This window comes from Takifugu flavidus, chromosome 16 (genome assembly GCF_003711565.1).
Source record: "Takifugu flavidus isolate HTHZ2018 chromosome 16, ASM371156v2, whole genome shotgun sequence".
NCBI lineage: Eukaryota > Metazoa > Chordata > Actinopteri > Tetraodontiformes > Tetraodontidae > Takifugu > Takifugu flavidus.
Window position 1 is genome coordinate 12,480,385 of NC_079535.1, and position 21,193 is coordinate 12,501,577.

General features: G+C 50.5%; 2 protein-coding genes and 1 long non-coding RNA gene across 8 annotated transcripts; 1 reads left to right on the forward strand and 2 right to left on the reverse strand.

The window, feature by feature from the left end:
* Positions 1-331: 331 nt before the first annotated feature.
* On the reverse strand, positions 332-5,589 carry sgpp1b (sphingosine-1-phosphate phosphatase 1b). Of its 2 annotated transcripts, none has more exons than XM_057011740.1 (3): positions 4,496-5,589; positions 2,950-3,039; positions 332-2,209 (listed from the first exon to the last, which is right to left on the reverse strand). In XM_057011740.1, the coding sequence occupies exons 1-3, from the start codon at positions 5,330-5,332 to the stop codon at positions 1,652-1,654; spliced, it is 1,485 nt and encodes a 494-aa protein (XP_056867720.1). In that variant the 5' UTR covers positions 5,333-5,589; the 3' UTR covers positions 332-1,651. The 2 variants fall into 2 exon arrangements, with proteins under 2 accessions (XP_056867720.1, XP_056867721.1); XM_057011741.1 differs by having other exon boundaries at positions 1,753-2,209; positions 2,950-3,130.
* Positions 3,906-5,789, forward strand: LOC130513134 (uncharacterized). The gene is made up of 2 exons (XR_008946623.1): positions 3,906-4,179; positions 4,396-5,789. It is a non-coding gene; the product is annotated as an uncharacterized LOC130513134 (long non-coding RNA).
* A 344-nt stretch (positions 5,790-6,133) lies between these two features.
* On the reverse strand, positions 6,134-20,114 carry syt16 (synaptotagmin XVI). Of its 5 annotated transcripts, none has more exons than XM_057011733.1 (9): positions 19,960-20,114; positions 14,074-14,313; positions 12,008-12,208; positions 11,269-11,504; positions 9,908-10,625; positions 8,189-9,817; positions 7,460-7,541; positions 7,120-7,235; positions 6,134-7,044 (listed from the first exon to the last, which is right to left on the reverse strand). In XM_057011733.1, exons 1-6 carry the CDS (start codon positions 19,970-19,972, stop codon positions 9,504-9,506), a joined length of 1,722 nt encoding a protein of 573 aa, XP_056867713.1. In that variant the 5' UTR covers positions 19,973-20,114; the 3' UTR covers positions 6,134-7,044; positions 7,120-7,235; positions 7,460-7,541; positions 8,189-9,503. The 5 variants fall into 5 exon arrangements, with proteins under 5 accessions (XP_056867713.1, XP_056867716.1, XP_056867715.1 ...); XM_057011736.1 differs by having other exon boundaries at positions 14,074-14,244; positions 19,960-20,107; XM_057011735.1 differs by lacking the exon at positions 19,960-20,114 and adding an exon at positions 18,608-18,767 and having other exon boundaries at positions 14,074-14,244.
* Positions 20,115-21,193: the final 1,079 nt, after the last annotated feature.

Sequence of the window (21,193 nt, forward strand, 5' to 3'; positions counted from 1 at the left end):
GGCTCTAACAGGATTGCTCCAGTCAGAGGAGGAGATCCAGCTCCAAGGTTAGCATAAGTGGCTGGAGCTCAGTTTGGGCAGCTGCAGTTAACCAGTGAAGCTCTATCAGTTGGGGGGGGGGGGGCACACTGGTTGGTTGAAGACCAGACGTGACCATCCTGGACCATCAGCTTCACCGCACATCAGCCCACCCTCCAGGACATCGCAGGTGTCGACGTGGCTCAAATAAAAGTATGTGAGACAGTTCAGATCAACCCAACATTGATGAAAAAAAATCTTACATCAACTACAATCATGTAGCTAAAGTCACACCACCCAGACGACGTGTTGATCGGAGTCAAACAGAATTTATTCTTCAAAAGGAATGACATGGAGAAGCTTTAGCAGAAGGAATGTATTATCAGATAATCTTATTCCAATGTTTACTGGGTTTGTTTATGTCAAACGGGTTATTTATTATACGTGCACACGTATGCTGGGTTAATCTGTGCATACAGAAGGCGTAATTAAAGTCGCCTGGATCATCACAGTGTCGGGACAACTTCACGTTCCTGAGCTGCTTCTTGGATCACACCCACAAAGCAAAGTGAAGAATATTCATTCGTAATCTGTCACAGCAACAAACATTTTACTGTCACTATTGTACATGTTGGGCTTTTTGTGTGTTTATTCATCTGTATCTCTGTTAAAAAGTCCTCTGTGATGCTGTGGGATCAATAAAGGATCTAATCCTCAGATTAAACTCATTAAAAGCTTTTGTCTGGCCTCTTGTGGGGGGTGGGGGAAGAGGGGGGGAGCAGTGCATCAAGGGGAAAGTGCATTCACATAAATGACTGACAAACATGTCTGCTGTTCCCCAACACGTCCGGCAGGGGGCAGTAGATCCGCCACTGAGCAAGGCTGCGATTTTACTCACAGCTCTGCAAACGTGGCCTGCACAGTGGTATCGCTTAAAGGTGGTTAAAACCCTCAGAAAAATACATTTAAGAGTGAGTTTACGATGCGATGGTGGCGACAAACGGCTTCGGCTCAGGAAATTGTCCACACCGCCAAACCCTCCGAGCCGGGTCAGCAGGAACCTGCAGGGATTTGAAGCTCAGCATTGGAATCTGGTCAAAACGTGCTTTAAAATCCCAGATTCGCAGGAGGGGGAACCGCAGACCGCGACCTTACAGTGACGTGTGGAGTGAAAACGTAAAAATCTGAACTAAATTTAACCAAAATTTCGGAATTCTCCGGCAGCAGCTTTGTGCATATTTTAGGCTGAATCACATCGATAATCTAGCTACACGCTACATGTATGTGCCCACAAATGTGACCCAGTGAAACCTGAGACGAAGGTCGGACTCAGTCGTCGACTGCTGGGACCAGAAGTGCATAAACGCCAAGGATGAGGACTTTGGGGATTCGGGGACATTTTGCTTCTCCATGCGTGTCCTGAGCTGGTCGCCTCTCTGCTCTCGTCACTGCCAGCAACATTTACCGCCTTCGCCTGGTTTAGGCCCCAACTAAAACCTTTGAGTTCTGGAAATAGGAACTTTCATGTCTGGTAAATCTGAAAAACGGGACAATTTCTCTTCCACAAACTTTACAGCACTGATGGACAATCATCCGGAGTCCCGCTCGGAAGGGCGGAGAGCAATTCCATGGATCAGGGCAGCTGCATGTGGCGGAAGAGCAGCGGGACCAGAAATTGCATGCTGAAGCCCAGCGTCCCGTAGACAATGAAGCGGTAAGGTAGCTCCACCTCCATGTGCTGCCGGGCCTTCCGAATGTCGCCGCTGGACACCCCGGACACCCGGCACACCAGCGGAATGGTGACGGCCTTCATCAGCGCCCGTGTGGCCAGCAGCACGCACACACCCACGGTGAGCCGCAGCGCCGCTACGGCCGCCAGCCGGACGCTGAGCTCGGGCGCTGCGAAGGGCAGCTGCTCCGGCGACGGGTCAGGCATCAGGCCCAGCTGGTGGTTGAGGTGCGACGCCAGGGCCACGCCGACCCCCACGCCCAGGATCTGAGCGGTGTCGCCCCGTGAGGTGCTCCACGTGTCCAGCGTGAAGGAGAAGAGGCCCAGGCCCAGATGGAGAGAGACGATGACGAGTGGCGCGTAGCGGCACGTAAGGTTGAAGCTGTCCATCAGGTCCAGCACCGGCAGGAACAGGATCAGGATCAGGATCAGGGCACTGTACAGGACCCCCACTATGACGTCCTGGTGGGACAGAGCAGAGACAATCCTGAGAGGCCAGATTGAGGTGATGCAAACATGGCCGCTAGGGGGCGCATTTCAGTCAAAGATGAGCCCAGTTTAGGACCAGTTACAGAAACTGAGTCTAAGAGCTGCTGGTTGGGATGTTTTGTTTTAGATTTTCTTTTTTTTTTATCTTCAAGAGTTTAGGATTCCCTGGGTGCGCCGGGAACACCTGCTCCGGTCAGTGGTTCTGGGTAAGTTTTCCTGGTTTTGCTACCTGCACAACAACGTTTACTCTCAGGAATGTTGTTCCTTAAGACCTTAAACACCTGTTAGGGAGCCCCTAAAAATATGAAGAACTTTAAGATCTTCACTAAAATGAAAACAAGCGCGTTAAACACCACACACACACGCGCATGCTCACACACACGCGCACACTCACACACACGCGCACGCACACACACACAGGAATAAGTTTCTGCAGGCAGCCTCGTCCAGGGAGGAGCTTCCATGCATTGTTCCAGGGTTCTGAGAAACTTTGGCTGCAGGTCTGAGCGCGTCGAAGACTTGAGACAAACAAACACACAAACCAGAAGGAAACAAACACACTAGAGCTCCAGAGGAATTCACAAGAACCTTCAACAAAAGGATTCTGCTTTATTAGAACTGCAGCTCGGGATGTTTTAATGCCCCGGTTGAGCCCAGCTGTGTTTGTGTGTGTGTGTGTGTGTGTGTGTGTGTGTGTGTGTTTGTGTGCTCACCAGGACCGAGTGCATTCCCATGTAGATCCGGCTGACACAGACCAGCAGACACCAGCACAGAGCCAGGCTGAAGCCCAGTAGGTCCGGGTACTGTGGAGGTGAACCCAGAACACGGAGTCACATGACTGCATCTGTTCAGACTCATCTTCTGATTCCGTAAACGAGCAGCCGGAACCAGGAACTGTATCAATGGATCACACACTTCAAACACTTCACACATCTGCTGATTAAATCAGCTTCTTATTCAATGATTCAACTTTTTGGTTTCAGTCCTGGAACCGTCCTGGAACCGTCCTGGAACCGTCCTGGAACCGTCCTGGAACAGTCCTGTCTCTTCCAGACATCTGAACCCTCAACAAGAGCCCAGCCGTTGCCATGACACCTGTTTATTCATTCATATTCATGATTGACCATCACGTTTGAGCCCATCAGGGATGAGCTGCTGATGCCTTGCTCACCAACCAGGGAGCCAAGCAACCGAAAAGAGCTGCCAGATCCGCGCTGACGTGTGTGAGGACACGAGTCCTTAATAGCTGACTTTGATATTGTTTAGGATGTCAAAATTCTGCAGGAAATCCACCCTTTGAAGTTCACTCACACACACACACACACACACACACACACACACAACCCACACACACACACTCAACCTTTGTTCCAGACGATGCTGCTTATCTGCCAGAGTTGACGTGAGGCCGGGTGACGCTCGGTTCATCATTCACAGCTTCTGCTGATGGAAAACTAAACACCAGTTAGGTGCCCACAGCTCTTTACTGGTGACGCACCAGAGTCCAGTTAAGCCCCCGGCTGAACACACAGAAACTGTGGACAAGCGGTCCGTGTTACCGGTTCCACTCCCAGCAGGATTCGGATTTTTTTTAAATTCTCTTTACACACACACACACACACCACACACACACACACACACACACACACACACACACACACACCACACACACACACACACACACACACAGGCAAGACAAACAGTCACGAGTGTGTTTTCACTGTGTTCTGGACAAAGTCTGGACGACCGTGGCTGATACTTATATCGCCCGTCTCTAATCCGTCAGATATCCACTATCAGGGGTCAAAGTGGCATCGTAAAGTGAGACGGCGCTTCGGAACATCTCGCCAGCGGGATCGTAGAACCTTTCTTAAGATTTGTTCATCAACGTGGTGAAGATCTTTATTCATATGACTGTGGTTTTTGGATTGCTGGAATATGAGGTAGTAAATGAAGGATTCAACATTCTATTCCTTTTCTAAGTGACTGAATTCCTCCTCAGATCAAAGGTCGCAGCTGTGTGTGTGTGTGTGTGTGTGTGTGTGTGTGTGTGTGTGTGTGTGTGTGTGTGTGTGTGACCTGTGACCAGTTGTATCTTCCAACAGGTCAGATTTGCTCCCCTGATGGGTGTTTCGTTCTAAATAAATTCTTTTCCCCAGCCCGTCAGAAGCCAGTACCACCCTTAAATGTTGGAACCCTCTCCTCCAACCTCTCTGCTGTCAGAACCGCTGTGGAACATCTCGACGGGGCTGCACTGACCTCCCATCGGCTGCAGGTCATGAAGAACAAGGCGAAGGGGATGGCCGTGCCTGACATGGCGTGCGTGGACGGCATGCTGTACTCAGAGTTGTAGAACATCTCCACCTTGACCACCGGAGGGGAGGCGGGCCGGGACCAGCCGATCACGTCCTTGGTGCACTGGCCCAGGTACATGACCCAGACCCACACCATGACCAGCCGCCGGCTCACGAAGGCTTCCAGGTTCCAGGTGAGGAAGGGGAAGAAGATGATGTAGAAGAGCTCGTTGCCCAGTTCGGTTCCGAAGCTGAACAGGTAGTAAAGGAATCGGTTCTCGATCACGAACTCCTGGCCGGCATCGCCCGTCAGAGAATTCTTGCGACGCGGTTTGACGGTGCTGCTTCCCGGTGGATCCGCGACCCCGGTCCTGGTCCTGCCCCCATCGGCTGCTCCTCGCGGGCTGCCGCCTTCACCGGCCGCGCCGACCGTCTGCCCGCCGCTGGTCGCCGCGCACCCGTTCTGGGGGCGCACATCATATCTCTCTCCGTGGACCTCTGCAAGGTTTGTATCAGAACTCTTCCGAACCTCGGGCTCCGTCCTCCGCACGTTGTCGCCCTCCCCGGCTCCTTCGAAAGGGGACCCCGCGCTCTCCTTTCCCACCCGGGCATGACGGCACCGAGCCCCGCTGGTGTGCAGATCAGTCCGCTGCCCCGCTTTGCTGCTGCCGGCGGGTCCAGAAAACGTCCCGTGCACCCCGCAAATGCGCTGAAAGCGGGCGACAAGGTGCGGGTCTTGCAGGTAGTGGAACAGTTCTCCCACATAGCGGGAAAGTTCTCCCAAACGGCTCCTGCTCTCCATGTTTCGGCGGTTTTCCTCCTCCGCACAAGTGAAGCGCAGACGCCGCTACTTTGCCCTGCGGATGGTCGCGAGCTCACAGGCTGCGCGAGTCGACCAGCATCACGGAGCGGGACCCGCTGTGCAGTAATGGCGACCGGGAGTTCTGGTCGGTAAATTCCTCCTGGTTCGATGACGGTTGAACCAGAATCGAGGTCCGTTAACTCCGGATGGAACCGACACCTCCGACCGTGTCACGCGTTTTGTCCTGATGCCTTCAGGTGCCGTCGAAAGTTTCCGTTCTCTCTCTTCTTCTTACAGGGATTTGGTGACGTCGGGTTGAGCGTGCGCGCACGTTACCGCCGCCTAGTGGACAGAAGGTGGAGGCGCTAGGTGAACTCAACATAGTCGATGCTTCGTAAACTTTGTAAAATAACTGTTGATCCCTAAAATAAAGCAAAACGATAAGCATCGAACTACACAATAGTGTTGTTATGGGGACGTGTAATTGTTTGTGTACTGTATTGAAGGAATAATATAAAATAGTCAAGCTCATCTCTGTAAAGTCGAACAAACGTTTTTAGTGTTGCTTCAAGTTCAATAGTCAAAAAATACATCCATTAAAAATAATTAGCTGTAGATCGGCATCTTGAATTGAAAATTTAATTTGCAAAGAATTTTAAATGCGAATTATAAACAGTATAGAACAATTCATCACGTTAAAACTCAGTCCGTCAGTCACTTTTTAACAGTGAAAAGTCGAACCAACTTTGTTGAACCTAAAGGCAAAAGAAAATAATTTCCGTAACAATCGATTTCACAGAGTTATTCAGTTTTTCAGCTTTACTTTATTTAAAACCATTTGTCATATCTTCAGTTTCAATCAATCCGGCACATGTACCCTGTCACCAGCAGGTGGCAGCAAAATAACAACAAATCAACAGAGGGCATCAAATGCAAGCAAAAAATTGAGTTTTCCCACAGGCCTTAAACGCATCAGTCCACACGGTTGAAGCCAGTTATCACAAAAAAGCGTAAAAAAGGACAGAAGCAGATTTACCCAACAAATCCAGATATGCAAAAAGCAGCGCAGTGTGTATAATTCCCTGAATACTCTCATGGTTCACATGAGCAATAACAGTGACAATAATAATAATAATAGTAATAATAGTGGCGGCACAAGCAACATCTCCTGCCTGTTTTGAGGCGCCCTCGTTTGATGTGAAAGGTGATGATTCTGGGTACTTCACATCAGGGGCTCTGCAGATCCTGAAGCAGAGGGGATGCGTCCATGCGTTGTGTTTGCGTCCATCTCACCCGTGGTCGTCCAGGTCATACAGGAGGACCCGGGGGTCCGGGGGTAGGCCCGGGCACATGTACAGACATTGTGCCGATGCACAACACCGAGACATCAACTGGTGATACCGCTGCAGCTCCTCCAGACTGAAGCTTGGAGAACAGCAGTCCATCACCAGAACCTTCAACCTCGTCCTGTCCCGGAACAACAACCTATGCTGGACCTTCTCTCCTGAAACCTCCCCCAACTCTTCTTTTACTTCCTCCTCCTCCTCCTCCTCCACTCCCACCTCTAGCTCCTCCTCCTCATGGTGGATTTTCCTCAGCAGGTTGTTGATGAGGACCGAGCGCCTGAGGTAGGCCTCCGGGTCCTCCAGGAACCTCAGCTTCTCCAGAGAGAGCTTCACGATGCAGCTGCGGTCCTCCTGCAGTATCAGGTGCTGCCAACACAAAAGGAGGAGCCGTCACAGACGTGTGACACGTCTGACACGGAAAAACATGAACACAGCTCCTACTTTTTGAAAATATCCATGAAGACGTTCCTGTAGATCCTCCTCCTCCGCATATTTCCTCTTGAAATAAGCAACTTTCGACGTTGTTGAATGGTTTGGTATCTCTCGGGGGGAAGGAGCTGCTGGGTTCAACAGAACCGACGCAGGAACAAATGTTAAAACAGAGAAAACAAGATTAGAAATGTCGCCCTTCCCTTATTTTTTCTGTCAGAACCTTCAGGAACAACAGCATCTTCCATATTTATGAATGTTGGTGGTTTGTCAATCAGGCTGTCAATCAAATGAAAGTGACATCATCATCGCTGACATCAGTGCAGGTGAACGTGTGCGAGCGTGAGACGACCTGCTGCTGCAGACGCGTTCAGCTCAGTCAGACCCGAACCTCCACATGGCCCTGGGGCTCCTGCAGGAAGAGGGCGGTGAAGCTAAAGCAAGAAGATGGAGAAGACGAAGGATATGAGGACGTCCATCCTGGACCCGACAGAATGATGAGACGTCTAATCACACCTTACATTTTTAATGTCTGATTTCACTTGAATGTACAGTTTACATCAATCTGATAAAGATTCAAATGTAAAATACTTGTAAATACATTTATTTTTTTTAAAAAGATCAACTGATGTTGAAATAAAAGAAAAACTTCGTGTTTAAAGGACTCAGAACACATTCCCAATTGACACCATCAGTTTTTCCTCTCTGACTGATTATGATTCGGTTATTAGCTCTGATTTATTCGACTTTCATCGTTTTATTGTTTTTGCTGTTGTGGTTACACCTGGAAAATCGATCGAAGACACCATCAACATGACCAAAAATGGAGAAAGAAAAGAAAAACCAAGAGAATAACAGTTGTTGTTGCTGCATGAAGCTGATTTAGATTCATGAGCGCGTGCGTGTGTCACAGCTTTCTTGCATTCTGCTGAAACCCGAAGTGTTTCTTCTTCCACCTTCTTGAACCTCTCTTTATTTTCTGCCTCTTCTTCTGTCACTCCGGTGCTCTTATTGATCCATTTTTGAATTTTGACGCACAAAACCGACACCGAGAAAACGTCTCAAACGCCTTAAATCTCACCTGAAAGGTAACATCCGGTTGCTGCTCCGCGGACATCCACCGGCCTCACGCCGCCTCAGGAACGCTGCCCCCCAGTGTTGTTCGGACGGACTGTGCACCTTCGGCTGCTCCCGAGCCTCAAATATCCGGATCACCGCAAACGATACGCGATGCGCGCGGATCGAGGCGCGCTCTGATTGGTCCGGCCTGGCGCCGCGTGTGTCCTGTTGCTAGGAGACGGAATTTGTACGAGCGATGACGCCGCGGCGCCGCTCATTGAACCGGCGCGGATGTAGTTGGGTTTATTGATTATTTTTAGGGTCTTTTCCTGATCAAATTTGCGTTTGGATTCGGCGGCTTTGGTCCGGTGAGCGAACGGGTTCACGAGAACGGGGGAATCGCGTGTGAAAGGAGCTCATTGGAAACCACAGATGGCAAACAGACATCCCAGTGGTGGGGACGCAGGTCTTCAGGATTTTATTGGCAAAGACAAACGCCGGTTGTGTTGAGGGGTTCCGACCACAGCCGGAGGCCTAAAGGCTGACATTCTTTTCCAATCTGGGTATGAAACTGTCACTTCCGCTGGTTTTGAGTTCAGCCCTGGTCTGGACCCCCACCTGGAGGCTCCCCTCCCATACAGGCACTTTTTCAGCGTCACAACATTCTGCAGGACAATCCCAGCGTCGTTTTCCGAGGAACCCGATCAAATACAAAAGCAATAAACTGTGTAGAACATGGCTGCCAGGAGCAGACAGACAGGAGACATGAGGACAGACGTAGAGGTGAAGACGACCACCGTCACAGCTGCGTCGCTGGCGTCACACACTCGGATGCTCTCGAAACGGGCAGATGTTCCGCAGCATCTCCTCCCCTGATGAATCGGATTTATAAACCTCTGGCACCGGGAAAAATCCCCCACAATGCCGCAGTGTACGGACCCAAACATTCATGTTCGTAATAACGTAATAAAGTGGTTTTAAAGTGATTTCTGGCAGTTTCCAGTCAGGTTAACGGGAGATGAGGGTTCATCTCGGCGAGCTTCAGCCTCAGGCAGGAACGCCTGGTGACAACGGCAACATCTGGACGGACGACGCCCCCCAACGTCTTTGCTTCAGTTCGGCGGTGAGGACGAGACGGTTGTCGCTCGAATCTCAGAACTGGGCGAACTTGTAAATGGAAAAGATCCGTCACGTGGTTCCGCCAGCGAAGGACAAACCCGTCCAGATCAATCCCAGCTTCTCCTCTAACCTTGCGGAAAGCTTTTATTCGTGTAGATTCTTCTTATTTGGCTCCAGCCCACGAATCAACCCATCATCCTGCGGTGGTGGGGGGGCGGCTACGCCTCCAGCAGGACGTGCCAGCGGCCGACCTGCTGTCCTCGACCTTCCTTCATGTCCTCCCAGTGGAGCCGCTCCTCCTCGCCACTGCTGTTCTGGCCCAGCGAGACCCAGCCCACCATCTCTTTGCGCTTCATGCTGCGGCGGTTGTAGATGGAGACGAGCAGCGTGACGTCGGAGAGCTGGAACAGCGCCACCTGGAAGACAAACGTCTCTTTGTAGACGGGGTTGGGCTGGCCGCGGCGCACCGACGTCTTGCACCGCGAGGTCTCCTGGCCCACGGAGTTCAGGAGGGACAGTCGGGCGTAGGTGTCTGGACCGGAAGAGAGGAGGGGACACGTGAGCCACGGAGGCCGCTAACATCACATGACACACCTGCGCCTGGTGGTGTCTCCCAGCACACCTGGGGGCTTGGTGATGGCCAGGTTTCGGAAGTGGCTGCCCTTGATGATCTCCACCGACAGTCGTCCCGTTGTGGCGCTGTAGGAGAGGCCCAGCAGCAGCTCAGGAACGCCACCGTGGGCCAGCGACTGGGAGGACAGGGCGCCGTCGGGAAGGGGCTCTGCTGGGCGCTGAGTGTCTGGATCACAGAAGGACACATTAGTAGACCGAAGGGACGAGCTGCTGCCAGAACATCGCGGACGTAGCCTAAAGGTCACCTTCAGGTTGCTGCGAGGCTCCAGTGACAAGGTCATCTCCGTGGTCCCTCCTTCTGGTTGGAGCTCATCTAAACGCAGCACCTTCTCGCCGATCATCCGATCACGTAGAACCCTCCCTCCCAGCGCGTACAGCCGGAACCTGATGGCCATCTTGTGCAGTTCCGAGGGATGGAGCCCCGAGAAGTGGAAGGTCTCGTTGAAGTGGGGCAGCGAGCCTTTCTGCACCGACGTCTTCTTCCGCTGCTTCTTGTAGGGCAGCAGCACCATGCGCACCTGCCACGTGTCCATCCCACTGCGGGCCTTGTCGGGGACGTCCTGTGCCGCGATGGTGGTCACCACCAGCTTCTCCGCGTTGGGGCGGTACTCCAGCGAGAGGAGCAGGTCCCCACATTTGGAGATATCAGCAGCACTGGAAGCCACATCCTGCAGGGAGGAGACCTCATCCGGGGGAGGGTTCTCCTGCTGGGGAACGAAGAAACGGAGGTGCTGTAAAACATCACCTTCCTATGGATTCACGTTCATATTCATGGGCGTTCATATGAGACGGTAGCACAGATGGCATTAGCATTAGCACTGAGCTACAGAATATTTGTGCCAATATTTGTGAAACACAACAGTGTGTGCCTGTGTGTGTGTGTGTGTGTGTGTGTGGGAGGTGTTTACTGCACAAATTGCTCCTTATTTCAAAGTGTGATCCTTGTTAGCTTCATTCCCACGCTCCCACACAACACAAAATACACACTGGAAGGTAGGTACATGTGCACATATTTATAAATACATTCTTCACATACACAAACTCATACACATACATGAACACACACACACACACACACACACAGATTGTTATACATGAGTGGGATGTGGAGCATCTATCCAGAAGCTGACAGTGTCACCATTAGGTTTGATTTTCCCAGGATGAATCAGGATCAGGAGATGAAGATGATGATGAGGGAGGCTCCTCTTGTCGCCCATATGGTGACAACAGGGTGACTGATGAGCCGCCACCTTGTTAAATAATCCTCTTATCTGCTCCATAAGCTAAGACATGGAAAACGTGTTCTCGGGATTGAATTTGGGGTCTAGAGAACCTGAAACCGCTCAGTACCTCGGGGCTCAAAGTGGAGAGGCTGTCCGTGTCATTGTTCTTGTCCAGGTCCACGGCCTCGGCACCTTTGATGCTCTCGGGGGCCTGTTGGAGGACGCTCGGGGGGGGACTCTCTGCGGTTGTTGAGAGCTGGAGGCTGACGGATCGGTCCAAAGAGGGCGTAGGTGTCGCCTCTCTTTGAGCGGTGGCAGCAGACAGCGAGTCCTGGCCGCTGTGCTGGCTGGGAGCATCCATTTCTGAAAGGAGAAACAGGTGAACGTGGTTGGAACGACGGTCTCCTCCTTCCTTAATGAGGCCAGACTGTTCGACAGAAGCTGTCAACAACTCGTTACAGAGACTGATATTGTGCAGTCTTGACCTTTGCTGAGACAGAACTGTCTGTCCCTCGCACCGATCAATAGCTGTTATCTCAGTTCACCACCGTTAAGGCTGCTCTGGCTCTTATATTGATGGCTGAGAAGAGTGCTGATTGTAGCAACGGGCTAAGGTGACTCATCAGCCTGTGTGTGCGCGTGTGTGCGTGTGTGCGAGCGCATGTGCGTGTGCAAAGGAAAAGTAAAAAACACAGTGACCCCAACCTAAAATGTCATCAACAACAAGCAGCTGCTCCAAACTTTTTGTCCTTTTTCAATGTTCTCAGTCGCTAAAGCTAAAGCTAACTCTTTCTGTTCTCAACAAGCTAATGTCCCCATGAGAAAACATCGGGCCGAACGCAGAACCGAGAGTTTCGCGGGCACACCTTCGTGATCCGACAGCTCCGAGCCGACCGGCTCCTGCTCCTGGTCGATGCTGCAGGTCTGGACCGACCTCGGTCGCTCGCGGCGGACTGAGGCTTGAGCGCGAAAGGTCTGCGAGTGTGAGATCTCAAACTGTTTCAGGATCTCGCCGTCGCTGTCGGAGGAGGTGGTGCCATTGTCTTCCTCGTTGCCGAAGCTGTTCACTAAGAGACAAGAAGGCACAAATGTTGTCGGGGGGATGCTAACAGCTAAATTAGTTTCCATAATTTCGGCTGACAGAAAGACAGAAAAGGAGGATCTCTGTTAGCTTGTCTGTTAGCAAAGTCATGTTGAAGCGGTTAGCATCATTGCTCTCGATGTTTATCAATGAAGGCTGCTCGTGGTTTAGCTACAATCACTAAGCAGCGGTTTTAAGTCACATAATTATTGTTCATGAATCAATAAATAAAAGACACAGAAAAATGTTGGAAGCATCGCTCGTCCTGAAAGAACACATGCAAAGGCATCCTCTCTCGCCCTTCCTCTCTCTCTCTCTTGTTAACGGCGCCACTCCTCCTCTCGCATCACCATTCGTCCATAATTGGATAGCAACAGCCGCACAAGGGATGCTGCGTATCACTGTAAAGTGCAGGTCGCCAGCCTCTACCTGTGCAGTCGCCATGGCGACCTGGGCAGGAAGTAGTTGTTGAGTGGGCGAGCGGCAGCTGATTGGTCTGTTACCGCGTGTCCTCTAAAGCTTGAATGAGCAGGCACTTGAAACCCATCACACAGCAATGTTGGCTTTATTCTGGAGTTCTGCCTCTTCCTGTCTCTGCTGCTGGAGGCAACTCTTCTTCTCGTCCCTTCTGCCTTCAGTGCTGCTAGTAAACATCGTTTGCTAGCTTGACGACTCATCTGATTGTGAACGCAACGAGGAAACGGTCCAGCCTCGCCCTCCCGGACCTTCCTCCTGGTTGGGAAGCTGTTGGCTAAACTGTGATGATGGAGAAGATTAGTCACCATTCCTGCTTCTGCGGGGCGTGTCTGGAACCGTGTCTGGAACCGGTTAGCTGACGTGTCTTCAGATGGAGGACCCGCTGATGTCTCCTGGCCTCCTCGGTGAGATGGACGAACTGTCTCGAACTGACAAGCGACGTTCTCAGCTGGATTGAGCTGTTAGCTAAGGTTATCTTTCAAGCCTGGACCTCCCTGCACCTCAGGAGGGGCGTCTCCATTGAGGCCACACTGGTCCTCTGGTCCACACCATCATCTGCTCCAGAACGTGTCCAGCAGCAGAGCGCCGTTCTTTATTGACCTGGATGAGGTTCTGCCTTTGACGTGTGTCAAACACATCAGTCAAAGCCACACACCCACCTCCCAGGAGGTTCTGATGCTAACTCTCAAAGCTAACAGCTCCAACATTTGGGGAACATTGCCTCAGGTTCAGACCTGAGGGAGTTTACAAATCAGCTCTGCAGATTCTGATCAGATGATCCTCTTTAGTCCTCGTCTGTGAAGCTCCAGCAGATTCCCTCAAGCTTGAAAACAGGATCTTCGGTGTTTGTCGAAGAGGCTGAGCGTGACCGAGACTCCTCCTGCGTGTTTGCCCACTGGGAGTTCAAGATTCTGTAGAAGGATCTGCTGATTACTGCAGATCCTGAATCACTTCCATTCCGTGGGGGAAGCTCTCAGGTTGGGAGGATCGTGCGGAAATGTTCCGTGTTTCTCAGCCTGCCGGAACCAGCAGCTGCTCAGGCTAGTTTAGCATAAAGCAAACATTCCCGCCACGCCTTCGCAGGAACCCGTTCAGCACATTTTTGTTTGTTATTAGAGGAAAAAACATTGTTAAACTTGGGAAAAAACAAGTTTTTATCACAGAACACCAACTGAAAGAGGCTCTCCAGCTTCTGCCCTCTCACGTTCCTCAACCGGCGACCCAGCATTCGGCTCTCTGTTCTGGCCGGCGAGCCGGGCTGGGAGCCCCCCCCGTCTGACTGGAGCCCCAGTTTGAGACGGAGCGGCACCGTGAACATTCCCCGGACGTTTCCACCTGCAGTTCAGAAGGTTTCTCCGTCTGCCAGCCACTCACCCAGGCCCTGGCGCATTCCCGGACGCTTCTTCCGGTGGCCATTCTGCTCCAGACAGGGAAGCCCGCCGACCCGGGAGAAACACAGCTTCTTGTTGATGAAGAGCAGGAAGATGGTCAACAGCACGATGACCAGGCCCACGGTGGACAGGAAGCCGATGGCCTCGGGGGTGACTGGGAGGAGGAGGGTGAGGGAGAGGGGACACACAATGACACACTGATCAGACCACACAAACAGACAGTCTGGACACACAAACACACACACGTACAGTACGCATGGCGTGATACACACAAACAAAACAGGCCACATTTTAGTATCGGTGTTGTTTTTAATCACAAAAAGCAGCTTGACTGATCACAGCAGAGGTGACGGCAACAGGCGGAAACCTTTTAACCTCACCCAGACATACTTCCAAGTATATTCTGACACCGTGGCAGCAGGAAACAAACGGAAGAAGGAAGCTGGAGCTGCTTCAAAAAGGAGAATAAAAGCAGAATGAAGACATGCACATGGGGGGGGGGGGCTCTGGTTTCTACAGCAACACTTCAGAGAGCTGCATCAAATGGAGACGAGCACAGACACCACTGAGAGCGAGCGTGACAGCCTGGGTTACACACACACACACACACACACTTCGCTCATAAACAGCATCATCCCGCCTTCACATGGACACAAAAGAGTCTCTGGTTACCACGGAAACGAGAACACACGTTATGAAGCCACAGAAGAGTCAGTTTGCCAACCCGAGCAAACATGATCTGAAGCGTGACAAGGTAACACACACGCACGCGCGCACGCACACACAGACACACACACATACACACACACACACACACACACACACACACACCACCTCTACTTCCTGACCCTGAAAGCATCTTACGATCACCAGGAAGGTTCTTCAGCAAGAGTGTTTGTGAATGAGGTCATGAACTACAGGAGAACATTGGAATCAAACGGCAGAAAGGAAATGAGATGTGGAGCCGCACACATCTGTGCCAACACTCGGACCTCTGCAGACCGACTTCCTGAGTGTCAGGACAGAGAATCTGACAAAGAATCTGGATGTCTCAGAAACATGTTAGTCTACCCCAGAATCATGTTACTCTACCCCAGAAACATGTTAGTGTACCCCAGAAACATGTTAGTCCACCCCAGAAAACATGTAATCTACCCCAGAAACATGTTAGTCTACCCCAGAAACATGTTACTCTACCCCAGAATCATGTTACTCTACCCCAGAAACATGTTAGTTCACCCCAGAAACATGTTACTCTACCCCAGAAACATGTTAGTCCACCCCAGAAACATGTTAGTCCACCCCAGAATCATGTTACTCTACCCCAGAATCATGTTACTCTACCCCAGAAACATGTTAGTTCACCCCAGAAACATGTTACTCTACCCCAGAAACATGTTAGTCCACCCCAGAAACATGTTAGTCCACCCCAGAATCATGTTACTCTACCCCAGAAACATGTTACTCTACCCCAGAATCATGTTACTCTACCCCAGAAACATGTTACTCTACCCCAGAATCATGTTACTCTACCCCAGAAACATGTTACTCTACCCCAGAAACATGTTACTCTACCCCCAGAAACATGTTAGTCCACCCCAGAAACATGTTAGTCTACCCCAGAAACATGTTACTCTACCCCAGAAACATGTTACTCTACCCCAGAAACATGTTAGTCCACCCCAGAAACATGTTAGTCCACCCCAGAATCATGTTACTCTACCCCAGAATCATGTTACTCTACCCCAGAAACATGTTAGTCCACCCCCAGAATCATGTTACTCTACCCCAGAATCATGTTACTCTACCCCAGAATCATGTTACTCTACCCCAGAATCATGTTACTCTACCCCAGAATCATGTTACTCTACCCCAGAAACATGTTAGTCCACCCAGAATCATGTTACTCTACCCCAGAAACATGTTACTCTACCCCAGAAACATGTTAATCTACCCCAGAAACATGTTACTCTACCCCAGAATCATGTTACTCTACCCCAGAACAACCCCAGAAACATGTTACTCTACCCCAGAAACATGTTAGTCCACCCCAGAAAATGTTACTCTACCCCAGAAACATGTTAGTCCACCCCACAACACCAGCGTGTTGCTGAAGAGGCTGGGCAGCCGCCCCGACCCTTTCATAACCTTGTTAAAACACACGTGAACTGACAGTCACGTCTGAGCGTCTGTAGCCCTCAAGAACTCACACAACCAGCTTTCTGTAATGTTCCTCCTGGTCTCCTGTCCTACTGTTACGTCCATGAAGCCCAGTCCATTTCCCTCCTCTTTGGCGGTCAAGTGCAGAATCGGACCTCACGAAAGTGCATGTCAGCGGCGGAACACTCGCAGAGGCAAATGTGCAAAGGGGGAAGAGCCGATTCTGAACCTGCTGTGGAGGACCTGCCTTTGACAAACACCAGCACATTTTAATATCCTTCCTTTTCCTTCGCCTGTGTCACATGATGTCAGTGTATCCACATGCACGCATGGCCCCGCCTTTAATCCTCATAGTTCACTTTTATTAAAAAAAAACCCAAATGTTGCTGCGGTTCTGGCTCCACGGAACAAAGCCACAGGTGAATGGAAGGCTTGGCCTGCCCCATCACCTGTGCACAGACCTCTCCACGATTATAGCTGCTTCATCGTGCACTAACTGGGGACGACGCCTTTTTGTAGGGTGTCTGAATGTTAACTGAGGGAGGTTTTGTGCACCCAGTCTATCCCACAATGCAACGTAAAAAATAGCGTACGACCAACCGCTTCCTATCCAACAACACATCCCATCATCCTTTGCAATCACGTGTTTTGTCTTCATGTGTTAATTCTACTTCCTGCGACAGCTGAAGCCACCCACAGCGGCGGTCTGCTGGACATCGGTACCGTAGGAGTTCTGCCAGTCGGTGTTGCCTTCACTGACTCGCCGACGAGCACGTTGGAGCGCCTTAGATCTGCGCAGAGATGAAACACGCAGAGATGAAAGTGGGACAAGCGGAGAGGGTCGTGGGCGCTTCCCTCCACTCTGGCGGTGAAAAGGTTGTTTCAAACATGCCAACGTTACACTTTCAGCTGCTAATTACGCCGCCGCCGCTGACTTCATCTCCAGCGCCGAAGGCCCGGGGGGAACGGAGGAAACGCTTTGATGTGAGCAGCGAAGGCCACGTTGTTATCGCTCATTAAGGAGAGCGCCAGGAGATCACGGAGAGGACGAGCGCCGAGCTTTACGCGCCCTTCCTTCTGCTTTTCTGGCGCTGGATAAAAGCAGCTCCCTCGTGCCGGCGGGTCGTTCTCTGGTCACTCATTAGTGTTTCAAGTCAGCTTCGGGATGGAGATTAAAAGTGTAACGAGGCAGCTGAATCTGTCTCCATCCCTGCTGGAGCCACTCAGATGGTTCTGCCTCAGCTCTTCATCGGGGCGGAGCCGGATCTTTGTTGAAATGAAGGAGCAGAAACTTCCCCACGGCTGTGGAACCAGTGTGAGCGTTAAAAAGGTCACCGCGGCTAATTTAACCTGCTACCAGTGATTAAAAGTGTTCAGGATCAACATAATCAAACTCAACTCCAGCGCCTCTTCTTCTCTAAACTCAGCAAACTTGATACCAAACTAAAAGGAACGCCCTCGACTGTTCCTGGAATATTGGATCCACAAACCAACAACCAGAAGACCAAACACTGGAGGCCCCGACGCCCCAAACGTCTCACCAAAACAATCAGTCACGTGTTTCCTTGACGGCGCTTTACACAAAAACATCTGAGCTGTTGTTGAGCAGATGGGAAACACACACGCGCGCGCGCGCACGCACGCACACACACACATACAAAATCAGTTTCCCTGGAAACAGGCCAGCGGCTCCATTAAAGGACATGGAACGTGTCTTTTCTAACCCACATGTAAGTGGACCTCATGTTACCATGGCGATCTGTATCATGACTGGTTTGGAGGGCAGATGAATAATATAAATAATATAAGATGAATAAGCTTTTAAAAACTTGTTTTCACCCTGAAAATGCTTTTTACAACAGCTCAACAGCTCCTTAACGGTCACTGGGAGGGAACGGAGCATTAGATGCATCAATAATGTGTAGATTTGATCCTTTTCATGATTTAGGATGAAACTGGGATCAACTGAATCCAGGTCACGAGCTGAAAATGGTGAGACAAAGTGATAACATCGACCTGCATGATCGATCATCAAAGAAGGACGAGAACGCGTTGATCAGCAGTGAGGTTCCGGCGCCCCCTGGCGGACAGAGGCGGCAGCGGCTAATAGCGGAACATCAGCACCTGCACAAGTGATAAATCACCTGCTAGAACTGACGGGAAATGACCCGAATCTGACCCGTAGTCCGAGAAAATGCTATAAAGGCCAGTTGAGGCATCTTTAAAGGTTTAGAATTCAAACTCTGTGAAGGAAATGACAGAGGAGGCAGCCTGACTGCCGTCTTCTGAAACAAGAGTGAAGTTCAAGAGCAGAGAAAACAGTCCTGCCCCCCCTCCAGTGGCACAGTAACACTCACGTAGGCTATCGTCTGCCACCTCAGCGGATTCTCCTTTTCGGCTCATGTCTTCACCTCCGGCCCGCTTTCTCCTCTATCGCTTTTCTCTTCTCGCTTTCCTGCTCCGGCAGGGAACCAACTGCTCCCCTTCCCCTTTTCCTGCCGCTCTATTCTCTGCCAGTCTCTAAGCGGACGTCCTGTCCTGCTGCACAGCAGGGGTGGGCAGGCCGGGGGGGAAGGACCGGTGGGATCAGTGTGGGGAAACCTTGGAATCCAAGAGGGAAGGCCCCAGAGAGGAGGAGTAAAGCAGGACGCGGAGCAGAAAGAGCCTGGCGCCACAAACTGGCTGAAATTTACTCTTCACATATTGACACTGTTAAACAGACGACACTCCCTTCGGCTCTGGGACGGCGGGACAGTCTCCCGCTATAGCCCACGATGTCAAATTCCAGGATTATTCCGGCATTCTGGCGCCACAGGGTTGATGCGGTCTGACCATCACGGCACCGGATCGGCCCAACCAGACCACAGTGAAACCGATCCTGGGCCCCCGTCAGGCTGCAAAGGCCTCAGGGTGCAGAACAAACAGACTTTATTGGCTCCTCAGGTTTCCTGAGACCTGCACGAGCGTGCCGGATGATCCTCGCCCCCACCACGACCATTAAATGAAGACCGAACACAAAACACTTGTGGACGGAACGCCACCTTTCACCTTTTGGGATACACGATCTGGGAATGATCGACTAAAGAAACTGTCCTTAAAACTTCCCGTTCAGGCATGAATGTGTGCGAGTGGGGGGGGGGGGGGGTTGGGTGAAAGCGTTGGTTCCAGACTTCAGGTGGGTCTGAGATGGCTGCAGCCCGTCAGAGGGGGGAGGCCTGAGCCCGTAAACTCCCACCCTGAACCCAGGCCCAATTAAATACTCTGTGACGACATTTGACCAGTTTTGTTCCCGTCGCTCTTCTGGACCCTGAAGGCAACATTTCCTCCTGGAGCTGTCTGGGAATGCACAATGCACAGAGAAAGCTATAGAATCTATAGAATAAATCATTCGATGGAGCGCGTAAACCGCTGGTTTACATCCGAAGAAGCTAAGAAGACACGCACGAAGAGGCATCTGCGGGCAGCAGCACATTGATACCTGAACGCATCTTTCGCTGACAGCATTCGGTTTTATTTTATTTTGCTGGAGCAGACACGACGAGATGATAGTTTTGTAAAGCCGACAGGCAGCTGACGGTTCGGAGCAGAAGGAGAGTAAATTGGCCTTCGCACCCCAAGACCCCCCCACAGAAAAACCGGTGACGGAGCAGCATCCATCTCCGGAAATCACGGCCCAACGGCCACATCAGCAGGGCAGAGTGGTACTTACTGTCCGAGGCCATGGTTCCACCTGTCCGCCCTCACATCGACCATGAATCCGAGTGTGTGATCGGCAGAGATGAAGCTGCCGCTCCGCATCCTCCAGACCCGCAAATCTGCGGTGATGGGTCCTTCGCGGACCGTCGGAATTGTCGGCACTCTCGATATTTCGCGCACGTAAATTTTCGCCTTTGATCCAATCAGTACACCGATTTAACACATTTATGTTTTAAACCGCCGAGGACTTTTATTTCAATAGCATTCAAATACAAAGTAGCAAGGAGCCAATTCGCCTCCCCATTGTTCTTGATCACCAACTCAAATTTTTTTGTTTGATTTTGTTGATACATTTTCCCTGTAACCGTCAGCACATTTAGGTTTATCGCAGACATATTTTAAATATTAGTAGCGATACTCTGAAATTGTGTTCCTCGACATACACGCAACCCGGTTACTAAAACATTTTACCCTTATAGTGAAAGAGGGAAAACTAGCAAATGACTCAGCAGAATTCATCATTAGCCTAATTGGTCTGACTATGGGAAAATCTCATGTTTTGACATGATGGATTGTGTCAATCAAAGCAATGCAACCCTGTTACTTATATTGTTTTCAACATTTTTCTTTTCGTACTACGTAGCTAAGTTTGTTCTGATCAGTTACCATAGCGGCTAACCACCTCAAAGGTAACAATAACCAAATAATGAGTATTTGGGCAGGAAGTTTTTCATTTTGCTCCAGAAGTTCATGTCTCTATAGCATCAGAGAGCAACCTGCTGTCTCACAGGCCCTGGCCCTTCCTGTAGATGCCCCCCCCCGCAGACTGAGCGAGGGATCATCAGTATAAAAGTGATCTATGTTGGGCTCCTTTTGACATGTTCACTTTTTTAAAATTAGATTAGATTAGATTCAACTTTATTGTCATTACACATGTCACAAGTACAAGGCAACGAAATGCAGTTAGCATCTAACCAGAAGTGCTTAAGTAGCAAATAAAACTGTGATGGGGTATATACACACAATAATATATGTTTATGATATCAATCTATATGTTTGTATTTACAGAGTTCACAGATATGTAAAGGGTATATAAAAGTCATTGCAACCAAGATAAATATATATACAGGCTGTAACTATGGTGCTGAATTTCCTACAGGATCAATAGAGGTTATTTATGCAGTTTTTAACTATGCGTATGTTTTGACTATACAATAATGATAAAATATGGTAAAAATGTGCAAAGT